General features: G+C 37.8%; 1 protein-coding gene across 2 annotated transcripts in view; it reads left to right on the forward strand.

Annotated features, from left to right (window-relative positions):
- The first annotated feature begins 10,086 nt into the window (after positions 1-10,086).
- Positions 10,087-14,796, forward strand: part of TPH2 (tryptophan hydroxylase 2) — a 105,290-nt gene continuing 100,580 nt past the window's right edge. Inside the window, exons 1-2 of one of the 2 annotated variants that reach the window (XM_078449166.1) lie at positions 10,087-10,193; positions 12,766-12,918. In XM_078449166.1, the coding sequence (XP_078305292.1) occupies positions 10,089-10,193; positions 12,766-12,918 (258 nt within the window). In that variant the 5' untranslated portion in view covers positions 10,087-10,088. Of the gene's footprint in view, positions 10,195-12,748; positions 12,919-14,796 lie in introns of both variants that reach the window. The other variant, XM_078449167.1, reaches the window with a different exon arrangement.

A 14,796-nucleotide genomic window follows, 5' to 3' on the forward strand; every position in this document is an offset into this window, starting at 1 on the left:
AAATGTGAGCATAGTCATATTGACTATCATGATTCAAATCAATTTTGATGAAGACTCAAAAGTTAAACTGACATTTTTCTAAGGTTTTAGTTGAACCTATGACTTTTTTTTCATCCCGCCACCTTATTTGTTTGGATCCTTTTGTAGATATTTAAAGTACCAGATAAACAGCTACTTCATTAACTATGTACATGATGTTGGTTTGTGAATACCTTGAAAATGGTGTTATGGAGGGGCCTGCTTGAGCTTCCCAAAACGTAGTCATGGCAGGCTTATTTCATTTCCTTTTATTGATAAATTACTACTGCAACAAGGAAATACTTCATACATGGTATACATTTATTTTGGCATGGTATTCATATGGTGAAGTTGGAGGAACTAGGAGTGGGGTCGTGATGGTGAACAATTCCTGCCATGGAGCCTGAAGTTCACCCTGTAAGATGTAGGAGTCAGATGTCAATGGGAAGAAAAGCCAAGCAAACAAATTAGGTTGGTTTTGTATTATCAAGTTCAGCCTTTTCTTTTGCTTCATTCAACATGAGTTTAAGCACAGAAGGCATGTCTCAAATTTGCTTGTGACATAAACTTGAATGGCTGAAATAGTGGCTTAAAACCCGAACAATAAATTATTTAAGGACAAGATCAGACTTTTGTTGATTCCCAATTTCAAAATAATCATTATTGATTCTCTTTAAATTATTTCCATACTCTCACATTTCATATCTATTCTTTAATACCTTCATACCTGCTTTCTCCATTTGCCTTGGGAGTAGCCAGGAGAATTCTTTCTTACTTTTAGTTAATTTCTTTTTATCATTTCCCCCAACACATATCTCTGCATTTCTGAAGCTTAGCTTTCTCTTGATGTCAAGAGTGATTGGAGTGAGTGGTAAGGGAAAAATAGGAAGTCCTCAGGGTCTCCTATCTTTTGCCTATAAAATGGAAGTATGTGTGTGTGGTGGGGAAAGTTGATAGAGTGGGAAGATTGGTCTGTTCCAATTGTGAACCATGTATATTCCTTGGTTTCCTTAGTCTATTTATATCACCTTTTTCTATATCTTTGTCCTGATTGTCAAAAGCCTCCCAGGCTGGAGGTCCTTCCATTTTCCAGCTGATTAAAGGATAGCCTATATTATTTCTTTCTTGTTTTCACAAATGCCTCAATAGGTATCACAAATACCTTTGTTCAGGACTCACTGATGTCCTTAAAATAAAACTTCCCTAATTTTGTAGACCCTGTCTTATTTTTTAACTTTTTACTCACATGGCCATTAATGATTACATGGCCCTCTTCATTTGTAATATTTTGTATTTGGATGTCTTCTCCAAAGATTATAAACCAGTGCCAAATTTCTATCACTCTGGTTTCAGAATCAATGAGGGATAGGGATATATCTAACACTTTGAGCATCTAATATCTATCAGTCACTGTGATAAACACTATAAACACATTCCATTTAATTGACATAACAGCTCTATAAAATGTAGATATTAATCACCCTATATGACAGAAATGGAGGTTGAGAAACATGAAGTAACAGGTCCTCAAATACGTCTAGGTAAGTGGCCCAGCAAAGATTTAAACTCAGGGTGGTTATCCAAAACTAGTGTTGTATTTTTTTCTAATTTTATTTTTTATTTTTTAAAATTTACATCCAAATTAGTTAGCATTGTATTTTGATGCAGTATAATTTATTTCTAAAATTTTTAATTTTTGTAATTAATGTCACATATGCACATGGTTTCCATACGTTTTGCTGTTATGAGAAACTGTCTTTTTCCTTCTCCCCACTCTCTAATTTCTCTTCCCTGTTGGCAAGATTTTCAGCTTTCAGCTAATTCTTTTGGAATTTACTTCCATATCTCTTGATGCTATAATATGCTTGTGTTGCTACTACTTTAATTTTCAGTTTTAGGCATTGTCCACTGACTCCCCATCTTGGAAGATGTGGATTTACCCCTCTTTCCCCTCCCCTCAGTCCTCCCTATGCATATGCAAAATTCTGTATCTTTCCACCTGCCAATATAGTTGATACCGCAATATGGATTAGATCAAAGCAATTAGCTGAGGCAATTTAGCCCCAACATTCATTTTCCTTTGAGAGCTAATTCCTTTAAAAAAAAAAAAAAGATTAATTCTAGTATAGTTAACATACAGTGAGGAGCTAATTCTTATCGAGGCTTTTCACCTACTGATCTTATACATAATTCTCACTAATCCAACCCCACACTCTCTACCAAATATTTAAATTGGGGCTTGTCAACTGTGGGCTTCACTGTAGGGTGATCTGACTGCTCCATTTTGTTCAGATGCTCTAGGCTTTGCCTAGCTGGAGGATAAATGCCTGGCTGTCAGCCTTCTGAGGTTTGTGAGTCTCAGTATCCAGTTCATTTAATCACTCTCCTTTCAGGATGATACCCCTATTCTCAACTTTGGTGCCTGTCAGTCCAGAGGCCCTCTATTTTACCCTCTTCAGAGAATAAGCCCCATTCATCTACTGGGGGCAAGAAGGGAGGTGTCTTGGCTATGTAGAATAGGGGCAGAAAATATAGGTCTTTATAGTGTCTTTAAAATAAATTAAAAAAAATAAATAGAGTGTCTTTAAGAAAAGATTTAAAATTAAAATAGAATTCTTATGCTGTAAAACTCACTCTCTAAAAACACTTCAGTGTTTTTCAGTATATTCACAAAGTTTTGCAACTATCACCCATATCTAATTTTAGAATATTTTATTATCCTGAAGAGAAACGCTCCACCTGTTAGTAGTGATTCCTACCTACCCCACCCCTCTTTCCAGTCCTTAGCAACCACTAATCTACTTCCTGTGTCTCTCCTTTTCCTCTCTTTTGCCCTCTTCTAGACATTTCATGTAGATGGAATCATAAAATATGTGGTCTTTTGCGACTGGCTTTTTTCACTGAGCATGTTTTCAAAGTTTATTCATGCCATAACACATATCAGTACTTCATTCCTTTACATTGCCATTTATGTATATACCATGTTTTGTCTTTTCATCAGTTGATACTTGAGTCGTTCCCACTTTTGGCTATTTGGGGTAATGTTGCTGTGAACATCCATGTACAGGTTTTTGTGGGGACGTATGTTTTCATTTTTCTTAGAGGTGTACCTAAGAGTGGGATTACTGAGTCATATGGTAACTTTAGATTTAACTTTTGGAGGAGCTATCAAACATTTTTCTGAAGCGACTACACTACTGACATATACCTAGAAGTAAAATCACTGGGTCATATGATAGCTATATGTTTAACATTTTGAGAAACTACCAAACTTTTCCAAAGTGGCTGTACCATATTTCCATCCCACCAACAATGTATGAGGACTTCAAGTTTCCCACTTCCTTCCAACACTTATGTGACTTTTTAATTTCAACCATACTAGTGGTTTGCGAAATTGTGTCTAATTGTGTTTTTTGATTTGCATTTCTCTAACGACTAATGATGTTGGACATTTTTTTCATGTGCTTATTGGCCATATACTCTTTGGGGAAATGTCTATTCAAATCCTTTGCCCATTTAAAAACTGCTTTATTTGTCTTTTCATTGTTGAGTTATAAGAGTTTCTTATGTATTTGGGATACTGTCTCCTATGAGATACTTGATTTACAAATATTTTCTCCTAAACTGTGGGTTATCTTTTAATTTTTTCTGTCTTTTATTTTTCTGGATTGTGTTCTTTGAAGAACAAAAGTTTTTCATTTTGACGAAATCTTATTTATCTATTTTTCCTCTGAGTATGTTTTTGGTATCATATCTGAGAAACAATCACCTAACCCAAGGTTATGAAGATATAGTTTTTTAACATTTGTTAAAAAGATTATTCTTTCCCCATTGAATTGTCTTGGCACTTTGGTTGAAAATCAATTGACCATAAATGTAAAGGGTTTATTTCTGGACTCTAAATTCGTTTCCATTTATCTGTAAGTCTATCCTTTTGCAGTGCCACACTGATTTTGTTGCCCCGGCACCAGGTTCTTGAGTCTCAATGTCACAGAAATGAACACTGAACTTGAGAGAAAGAAAGCAGGCAGAGTTTATTAGAGATAGCTTGTATATGAGGGAGTCTACAAAAAAAGGAATATCATTCCCCGAAGGGGTAACATGTAAGGCTTATAAAGGCACTTTCCAAAGGGTGAAAGGCTGGGAGTGGGGAAGTGTCCTTCAGTCCCATGGTCATTATCTTGTGGTCATTACTGTTTAGTAGACACAAGACAATCACAGGATACTTTTCCTCATGGTCAACATTCTTTAGGGCTCCTGGAAAATAGAAATACTTGTGCAAGCAAGCTTTAAATTGTTACTTCTAATTTTGCTCCGACAACCATTACTCCCATTAATGGCTGTTATCTCTCATTTGTTCTCTCTCCCAGAAAGAGGTATTTGTTTCTAAGCGTATGGAAACTTAACTTTTACCTCAGACCAGTGGCTTTAAGGGAGTTAAGTCCCTCTTGCTTTCCCTATACAGTCTCAATTCGATTACTGTAACTTTGTTAAATTTTGAAATTAAACAGGATTTGGACCACTCTCTTCCAGTCTCCTCCATTTGCTGCCTCTTCTAGAGGTGTTTGAGCCTTTACGGGAACCTACAATATAAATTGAGTTGCTTCTCAGTCTTTGATAGCTTAAAGTTTAGCTTTCTCGGGTCTGCAGAATCTTCGATCACTCTTTCATCTCCTTTCAGCTTCTCATTTTCTGTTGCTGTTGTTTCTTGAATTTATGCTATTCTTTTGTGCCTTAAAAAGGAATGGAAATCTTATACTATTGTTTTAGCTGGATTCCTGGAAGGAACAGAAGTAATTAAATCTATGTTCTTAATTAGGAAGTGTCTTTTGATATCTTATATAGATGATCTAGACCTGTGGCCTGCACTTCAGCACCCACACTCCTTTTAACTCCCGTAAACTGGGTTTTATGTTCTCTCTTTTGCTAAAACTGCACTCTTTAAAGTCACCAAAAACGGTTTCATAGCCAAATCTAGTGGTCTTCCTCTGGTCCTCATTTCCTTCCTCTTCTCTTTAGTATGTACGAATTTATTTTTTTAAGTTTATTTATTTATTGAGAGAGAGAGAAAGCACAAGATGGGGGAGGGTCAGAGAGAGAAGGAGAGAGACAATCCCAAGCAGGATTCACATTGTCAGTGCAGAGCCTGACATGGGGCTTGAACCCACAAACCATGAGATCATGACCTGAGCCGAAGTCGGATGCTTAACCAACTGAGCCACCCAGGCACCCCTCTTCCTTAGTATTTAAAACTATTGACCACAAGTCTTTCTTATCTCTTTCCTAAGCTTTCACGTTTCACCTTGTTAATCATTTTCTTACCTGATGGGTTCCTTTTTTTCACTCTACCTTTAATTGTGAGCATCTTCCATGGTTTAGTTCCTGGGTTCTCTTGGGTTTTATTTAGTTATTATGAAAACATTTTTAAAAATTGTAAAACACAGGGGTTCCTGGGTGGTTCAGTTGGTTGAATGTCTGACTCTTGATTTCAGCTCATGTCATGATCCCAGGGTCATGGGATGGAGCCCTGCCTGCATCAGGCTCAGTGCTGAATGTGGAGCTGCTTGGGATTCTCTCTCCTTTGGCATCGTTCCCCCACTCTTGCTCTCTCTCTCTCTTAAAAATTTTTTTCTCTTAATTTGCCATTATTTATGTGTGGTCTAGATTAATGTATGCCAGTGTCATTAACCCAGTCCCTCAAGTCAGATACTTAGAAGTTATTCTGGCACCTTTTTTCCCTGCTCTCACATCCAAGTACAGATGTTCGATGGATTTTATCCCTTAACATCTCTGGTTTTGCCATTGCATCCATAATGCTGTTGCCTTAATCCAGGTCATCGTCTACTGGTTAGACTATTTCAAGCCCTAAGTGGTGTGGGGTGGATGCCTTCAGTCTCGAGTCTCCTCCAAGTTGCTTCTTGTCTAAGATACCAGTGTGGTTATGCTATTAACTTGCATAACGCCCTTCTAATTGTTCTCTTTCACCTGCAGCAAAAGGTGATGATAAAGCATAAAGCCCACCGAATGCCATTCAAGTTTTAGCAGAATTTGACCCCTCTTTCCTCCTTAGCCTTCTCTCTCCCAGGGCACCCTTGGGTGCCACACTCCAGCATTGTTGAACAACAACAATTCTCTGTATATTTTCTTAAATTCTTTCTACCTAGAATAACCTGCTTTCTTTTTTAAAAAATTTTTTATTTCAATCCAAGCTAGTTAACATATAGTGTAGTAATGGGTGCAGGAGTAGAATTTAGTGATTCATCACTTACATATAACGCCCAGTGCTCATCCCAGCAAGTGCCTCCGTAATGCCCATCACCCATTTAGCCCTTCCCCCCACCCAACACCCCTCCAGCAACTCTCAGTCTGTTCTCTGTATTTAAGAGTCTCTTATAGTTTGCCTCCCTCTCTGTTTTTTATCTTATTTTTCCTTCCTTTCCCCTATGCTCATCTGTTGTGTTTCTTAAATTCCACATGAGTGAAATCATATGATATTTATCTTTCTCTGGCTGACTTATTTCGTTTAGTGTAATACGCTCTAGTTCCATCCACATTATTGCAAATGGCAAGGTTTCATTCTTTTTGATCACCAAGTAATATTCCATTGTATATACATACCACATTTTCTTTATCCATTCATCAGTAGGTGGACATTTGGTCTCTTTCCATAATTTGGCTATTGTCAATAGTGCTGCTATAACTATTGGGGTGCATGTGCCCCTTCAAATCAGCATTTTTGTATCTTTTGGGTAAACACCTAGTGGTGCAATTCCTGGACCATAGAGTAGTTCTATTTTTAATTTTTTGAGGAACCTCCCTACTGTTTTCCAGAGCAGTCGCACCAGTTTGCATTCCCACCAGCAGTGCAAAAGAGATCCTCTTTCTCCGCACCCTCACCAACATCTGTTGTTGCCTAAGTTTAGCCATTCTGACTGGTGTGAGGTGGTATCTCATTGTGAATAGCTTGCTTTCTAGCTCCTATTCCATTCTGATTAACAAACACTTTTTTTGAAGCTTTTAAAATTTTATTTTTAAATTAGCGTATAGTAAAATCAACTTGTGCAGTTTGAATTTTGACATGGAGAGATTAGTGTAGCCAACACTGTAATGAGGATATAAAATATTCCCCCTCGAACTCCCTCTTGCTATCCCTTTGGAGTCACACCCTCCCCCACCCATAAACTCTGGCAACCACTGATGAGTTCTCCCCCACTACAATTTTATCTTTTTATGAACGTCATATAAATATACACGGTCTTTCAAGCCTGACTTCTTCCACTCGGCATAATGCCTTTCAGATTCATTCAGTTTGTGTATATTAATAGTTATGTTCCTTTTTTATTGCTAACAAGTATTCCATTTTATGAATGTCCCACAGTTTATGTATCCATTCACCCACCAAAGGACATTTGGGCTGTTTTCAGAACCTCTGTAAAGGTTTTTGTTTGAATACAAACTTTAATTTCTCTAGCGTAGACACCCAGAACAAACTCACTTTTAAATATTCAGCCCAACTTGTACCCCGATGTTTATAGCAGCACTCTCAACAATAGCCAAATTGTGGAAAAAGCCTAAATGTCCATCAGCTGATGAATGGATAAAGAAATTGTGGTTTATATACACAATGGAATACTACGTGGCAATGAGAAAGAATGAAATATGGCCTTTTGTAGCAACATGGATGGAACTGGAGAGTGTGATGCTAAGTGAAATAAGCCATACAGAGAAAGACAGATACCATATGGTTTCACTCTTATGTGAATCCTGAGAAACTTAACAGAAACCCATGGGGGAGGGGAAGCAAAAAGAAAAAAAAAGAGGTTAGAGTGGGAGAAAGCCAAAGCATAAGAGACTCTTAAAAACTGAGAACAAACTGAGGGTTGATGGGGGGGTGGGAGGGAGGGTAGGGTAGGTGATGGGCATTGAAGAGGGCATCTTTTGGGTGTTGTATGGAAATCAATTTGACAATAAATTTCATATATTAAAAATAAATAAATAAATAAATAAATAAATAAATAAATAAATATTCAGCCCAGGCAATGCCTCCTAGGCGCCTCTCCCGACTCTCCTAAGGTAGCATTGAGCACCCTGTCTCTTGTGCTCCTAATGTCTTCTGTTCATAAGTCAATATATTTGTTTCACTTATTTATTTTCATGTGTGCTTCTTGCAGCTCATGTGTGATTTGCTTGAGGGTAGGCACTGTATCTCATTCATCTTTGCATCGCCAGAACTCAGTTTCAATGCCTAACAGAAAGTGTCTGCGTAACGAAGTTTTGTTGAATTACACATCATCCCAAACCCTGTTCTAGCTGAAATTATGTATGTGTGGTCTCTTGAGCCTACTTAGGTTTCCTCGTGTGGAATACCTAAGAGGCTGTATAATGTAATAGTTGAGAGCATGGATTTTGGAGGCAGACTGCCTGAATTTAAATCCTGCCTCAGCCATTCTTTAATTGTATGAACGTTTTGGCAAGTTACCTAAATTCTCTGTGCCTCAGTTTCTGCCTATATAAAATGGAAATAATAGTTACTGCCTTGCTAGTGTTGTTGTGATGATCAAACATGTTTTTACCTAAAAACATTCTTGGAATAGAAATTGGAAAATGCTAAGCACTCACCTATATTAGCTATTGTTATTATCATTACTTCAATCAATGTGTTTTATATTTTTAATAGTAAGAAGTAGCATGATTTTACTGAAATGTTTTAGGACAGTGTTGGAAAATCTTAAAATCCTATATTCTAAACCTCGATGAATGTATTTAAACTTCATCTTACTGGGGCTGCCTGGTTGGTTCAGTCCATAGAGCATATGGCTCTTGCTCTCGGAGTTGTAAGTACATGTTGAGTGTAGAGATTATTCAAAAATGAAATCTTTAAAAAAACAAACTTCATCTTCCTATCAGTTTATGAGAGCTGATTTTTGGAGGAAATTCATGCCAAATAATATTTCCAAAATTAGGTCAGATAATAATTATGTTCCCTGAAGATTCCAGAAACAATTAATATCCAGTTAATACTAGTTCATCCATTTCTGTTTTGAACATTTTTCATCTTGTTTTCTGTACAGAGAAGCAGCACCAGCCCCAGGTTTTGTTTAGTTTTGCAGTCAAATAAGCATATGTGGTGAAGAGTCTTCCAGCCTTTAGGAGATTGATAATATTTTCCTGTGACATGGTGATTATCACTTACTAAAGTTTGAGTAGTAAGTACTTCAATTGATCTATACATTTCAAATTGTTGGATTTGATCTAGTTACAAGTGGAGAGGAAAAATTCAGAAACCGTCAATAGCATCAAAGGAATGACTGATATATAGGCATTTATTTTCCTTTTCCTTCTCACAAAGTGGAGAAGATTCTAGGGTTAGTGTCTCAACCACATATGTGGCTAAATCAAAGCCTTACATATCCTTTACAATACAATTGCCTGAATATCACCACACAGCGGCATCATAGGATTGGGAAGCAGTGCCTTTTATGAAAGCCATCACACACATACAGTTGTAACACATCAGATCAGAAAACACTTAACACAAAATAAAATGGCTTAAGGATTCAACAGTGCTGATCTTTCTAAAAAAATTTTTTTCCTTTTGGAAAGAAAGCCCAAAACCTTTGAACTCATAGTCACCTAAAGTCTGAGGTTAGCTTGCCAGTAACAGGTTTGAGAGATGAGAGCTAACCTCAGGGGACAGATGTTTTCTTTTACAAATAACATCCCCATTATGTATTGTTCTCCACCACCCACACCCAAACGACTGTTCGACCTATGAAACAAACCGCGACAGGAGCACAGATAACCCCAGCCTTCAGGTCTGTAATCTGATCGTGGCCATCGGCAGCCAGAAATGAGTTTCTTTCTAATCAGCCTTCCATCAGTCCCCGGTCACTCATATAAAGGAGCCTGGGGAGGGGACGAGTCTCATTGCTCTTTCGTCAGCACCAGGGTTGTGGACAGAGCCTGGAGCAGTCGTCTATCTTACTCCCCTTCCGCTCTGTCTCCGCCAGCGCTGCTAACTGCCCCTCTAGTCCCCCCTGCTGCAGAGAAAGAAAATTACATCGGGATCCATGCAGCCGGCAATGATGATGTTTTCCAGTAAATACTGGGCAAGGAGAGGGTTTTCTCTGGATTCAGCAGTGCCTGAAGAGCATCAGATACTTGGCAGCTTAACAGTGAGTACTGAGTAGCTGGCACTCTAGACGAGTGTTTTCTAGGGTAGCCATCGTTTTATCCTTGCCATAGGGACACCTGATATAGACCAAGCACACACGCCTCAACTTGTTCCTCTATCATCTGTATACCCTGCTTGCCTGCTGTCTGCCTTCAGTCTTTCTTCTCCATAAAGTGGGTATATTGATTGCTATGTTCTCAACTTCCTTTCCTCAAAGTTTATAAGTAGAAAGTAAAGAAGTTCCTGAACATAAGGAACAAGAGGTTGTAGGAACCAATGTCTTATATCTACAACTAAACAGAGTGTGTAGAATTTTGAAAGGCCATTTATTATGAGTAGGAACAGAGAGAAGAAATTAAATAGATTTCTGTGATTCCCGCAAGATTATTGTGTCTCCTATACCTCTAACCATCTACAAAGCTTGTTTTTTTTTAAATACAGAAGTAATGTTTTCTATTCTTGCCTATAGGTGCTGATTATTGGAATAAAAGAAAGTCTGGTTCCTTTCAAAAGTTTTCCTGCTTTCCTCATTACCCCATTCCCCCCCCCCCCCCATTTTAATTGACGGAGTAATGAAAGCAATATACCACTTGCTTCAGTATTTAAGATAGTTTTTGTATTGAAATACTAACAGAATAAAAAAGGAAACATTTTGTGGGATTTTAGATCCTGATTTGAGTTAATAGTCATGTGATTTAATAAAAAAGACAATGAACAGAAAAATCTATTCAGATTCCTAGTGATTTAAAATATTAAATACGATTTCATTATTATAACCTCAGAGTTCATCAAACCAATTACAATTCAGTCTGTGTCATAGAAAGTTCTGTTCCAACGTTGTAGCTCCAAACATGTGCCAGAAGGTTGTATTGTACAATGCATTATTAGTGGTAAAAGTGTTGAAAAGTAATTGGGGTAAGTTTTATAGAACTATTTAAATCAATTTGCAGAAAGGAGACCAAAAATGTAAATAGATTTTTTAACATCTAAATATCATGAATATTTGGATGAGATATTACACTGAGGAATTTTGAAGTCATAATGAACTGCTAGAAGGGAAACAAAGAACTCAGAGTTATGGTTAATGTATGACCCTTTTGTATAAAAAAATTCTACTTAAATAGGTAAGATCTGTGTGTTATGTGGTGAGGATAAGGCAGATGTTGAGTGAGAGTGCTGTGGCATTTGAGCCTTTAATGACTAAACATACTGTCAAATGCCAATGTCTGCATGAACTTTTTCTCTTTCAAGTCATATAATAAAATATTCATTTCCATGATATAAAAATCTGGTGAGTGAGGCAATGTGAAAATGTGAAACATGTAAAAATAAAGCTGGTAGGGAAATCAGAGAAAGAGAGTGACAAGTCCCTGTTCACTGGGTACATATCAAATGTACTTTTCTCAGTTACGTGAGAAACTCAGTTTCCTGAGACTGGTCTGATTGTACCAACTTACTACTTGCCAGGGAGAAACATCTCTGTTTGCTCAAGTCTTCGTTTGCGTATAAAGAACACAAAAAAGTACAACCTAACTTCACGTTGTCTTTTACGTGAAAGTTCCCAGCTTTTTTATTCTGTATTTCTGACAATGTGATCCATCCAAGTTTCTGAAATCTGCCATTTTTTGTCTTTAACCAATAGGGCTAATAGTCATCACTTAGTCCTGTGTTACAATATCTTGAATGGCTAATGAAGTGTTAATCATGTTCAGTTTCTCAGATTTTACTCTTTGCTTCTAATGATTAGCTAGTTTTCCTTCCTTCCTTCCTTCCTTCCTTCCTTCCTTCCTTCCTTCCATCCTTCCTTCCTTCCCTCCTTTCTCTCTTTGTCTCTTTCTTTTTCCCTTCCTCCCTCCCCTTCCCTTTTTTCTTTTATTTGTGGCTGGATTGTAACAGCCACTTTTCAGATATTATCGCTAACACAGATGGCCTTAATTGAATATGCTCCTCTGTGTTGAACTTGTGCAGATATAGATTCACATTGACAATGTGGATCTAATTGCAGAAAGTAAGGTTATCAATTTCAGTGCGTGTCCTGACATATTTCAGAATGAAATGGGTAGTTTATTTTGAAGATTTAATTTAAACTAAAATTATTGTTGTGAAAAATGTTTGGTCTTAATTTTTGTTTTATTTACTAATTACTAGAGTTTCCATATTATGCAAGTAGGCTAACAGACCAAATTTCATGCTGTAAAATAAACCTAGAAAGAAAAGCAGGAATTATTTATATATGAGACTTTATGATGGTCAGATTTTTGTTACTATTAAATAAAGTGAACCAAATCTGACCCCCCTGGATCAGATTTCAACCACTGAGGGGTATCTTAGAGCACTTGGAAAATAGTGTCCCAGAATACATTGGATCAGTATTTATGATCAAAAGTTATGAGTTCTGTGGTAGCTTCTCTTTGAGTGTATAGGATTGCTGAAGTTTCTGGCATATGAATGGAATATCTGACAAAAACTCTAGTTAGGGGAACTCTGGAATCCTAATCAATATTTGTGTATGTGTATGTGTATGTGTATGTGTATGTGTATGTGTATGTGTGTGTATTTCTACCTTCTTGAAGTTAAATAAAGCTAACTCTGGCAAAAATGATGATAAAAAAAGCAGCAAGGGGAATAGCAAAAGTGAAACTGGTCCCGAAAGTGGCAAGACGGCTGTTGTCTTCTCGTTGAAAAATGAAGTTGGAGGATTGGTAAAAGCGTTGAAACTCTTTCAGGTAAATCTAAAACATCATTACATAACTTTAAAAGTGACCATGTGCCCCATTACAAACCTGTCCTCTGCTGTGAAACATCACTGAATCCATTTCAAAGAAACCAAATTTCATGAAGCTTTACAAGGGAAGTGTGTCTGCCAAACAATGAAATGAGCAGATTTGCATCACCTATGTTTTATTAATTCTGAGTTAGCCTCTTAGAAATTCCTCAGACTATAGTCATAGGAAAGTCAGTAATTAAAAATGGGAGTCTCACACCTGAAAAAGCAAATGCAAGAGGAGCCAACAGGCTATCTTTAAATATCAAGAGCCTGCAGCCTTATTTGATTTGTTAACATTTGAGTTGTGTGCATGTTCTATGAGCACATTTATTGCCTAAAATGAGATACATAAGGAGAGGCACTTGGTAGTTTCCTATGCCTCATTGTTTCATGAATTTAACGTCTTTTGGAAAGATGAGTCAATCTCCCCATATATAAGCTAGGGCTAGCTCTATTTTATAGAAATGTAGTAGCTTTTTTTCCAGGTCCAATTTGGTGACTTGAACCCTCAAGAAAGAGCCTGGTTGAGGGGGAGGTTAGAAAAGCCCAGAAACACTGTTGCCCTCTGGAAACCTGATGGCTACCTTACTCTTCAGCAAGCATTGTCCCTTACAAATGCATCTGGTTTGGGGGCACTGGCTGCTGATTTGGGCTGCAAGATAGGGAGCCCAGCTCTGTATGGTGCCTAGGGCCTGTCGGTGCAGTGGAAAGGTGATTGGAATTGCAGTCAGAGAATTCAGACTTGTGTTCTCCTGGTTTGGCTAATCACTAGCTGCTTCCTAGCTTCAAGTTCTTCATTTGTAAAGTAGCGGTAATCATTCCTACCAAACAAGGTTGTTGTGATACACTAATATGAGTGAAAGGGCTTTGTCAAAGTGTACAGATAGGACGCCTTTATTGTAAGGTCTCTGATGACCATAGAGGGGGAATTAGCAGCCTCATTTGGCAAATATTTCCTTGTTCTCTCTTGACCTGGAAGAAAGGATCAGGCCCCATTAACAGTGGTAATGGAAATCTGGGGAAATATTTTACACATAATTGTATCATCCAGGGCCGACGCCATTCAGTGCCCAAAGGCAGGCCAGACTCCCTGGAGAAGGAGTTAGCAGCCCAGAGTTTTCACTAGGCCATCAGCTAGTCATGGGGTCAGAGCTAAACCATTTAACCCATCCAAACCCCAGTTCCCTTGTCTAAAAATACCTACTCTGCTTCAACCAATGGACATTAAGAGCCCAAAGTGACACAGCATGTGTGTGAAGACTCTTGACCTTAATATTAGTCTTACCTTTATTATCAGCTGATTTAGAAAATGTGGCGTTATTGTAAAGGTTAATAAAAACAGAAATAGAGTATCTAGTTTCCTGGTCACAGGACTACTTTCTTTATACAGGGGAGGATCTGTTTGATTCGATCTTACTCTGTACTGGAAACCACCTATCCTGCTCCCGTGCTGAAAATTCTGAGACCATCCAGGATTGTATGAGGAAATGTGAATTGATAATTGCAATATACCATCTGGTGTGATAGGGAGGTTTTGGCTTATTTAAGGGCAGGGTAGGGCGGAGAGGAGAACTTAGTCTTCAGTTAACTCAGGGGAAGGGTGGACAGCATCGCTGGGCAAATTTCAACCTGATAAATAAATTATTAAATTGCTGCCCTCCCTTGAACACCTTATTGGAAGGAGAACTTTACCCCTGAAATCCGTCACAGGGTGAGGTTTGCAATGATGTATCCTTGCATGAAACTAGTCTGGAGGTTGCTGAAACAGAATAGTTGATAAATGGTCCCATTTAGGTGTGTTTTTTGGTTGTTGTTTTGTTTTTGTTTTTGTTTTTGT

This window comes from Panthera onca, chromosome B4 (assembly GCF_046562875.1).
Source record: "Panthera onca isolate mPanOnc1 chromosome B4, mPanOnc1 haplotype 2, whole genome shotgun sequence".
In the NCBI taxonomy this organism is placed as follows: Eukaryota; Metazoa; Chordata; class Mammalia; order Carnivora; family Felidae; genus Panthera; species Panthera onca.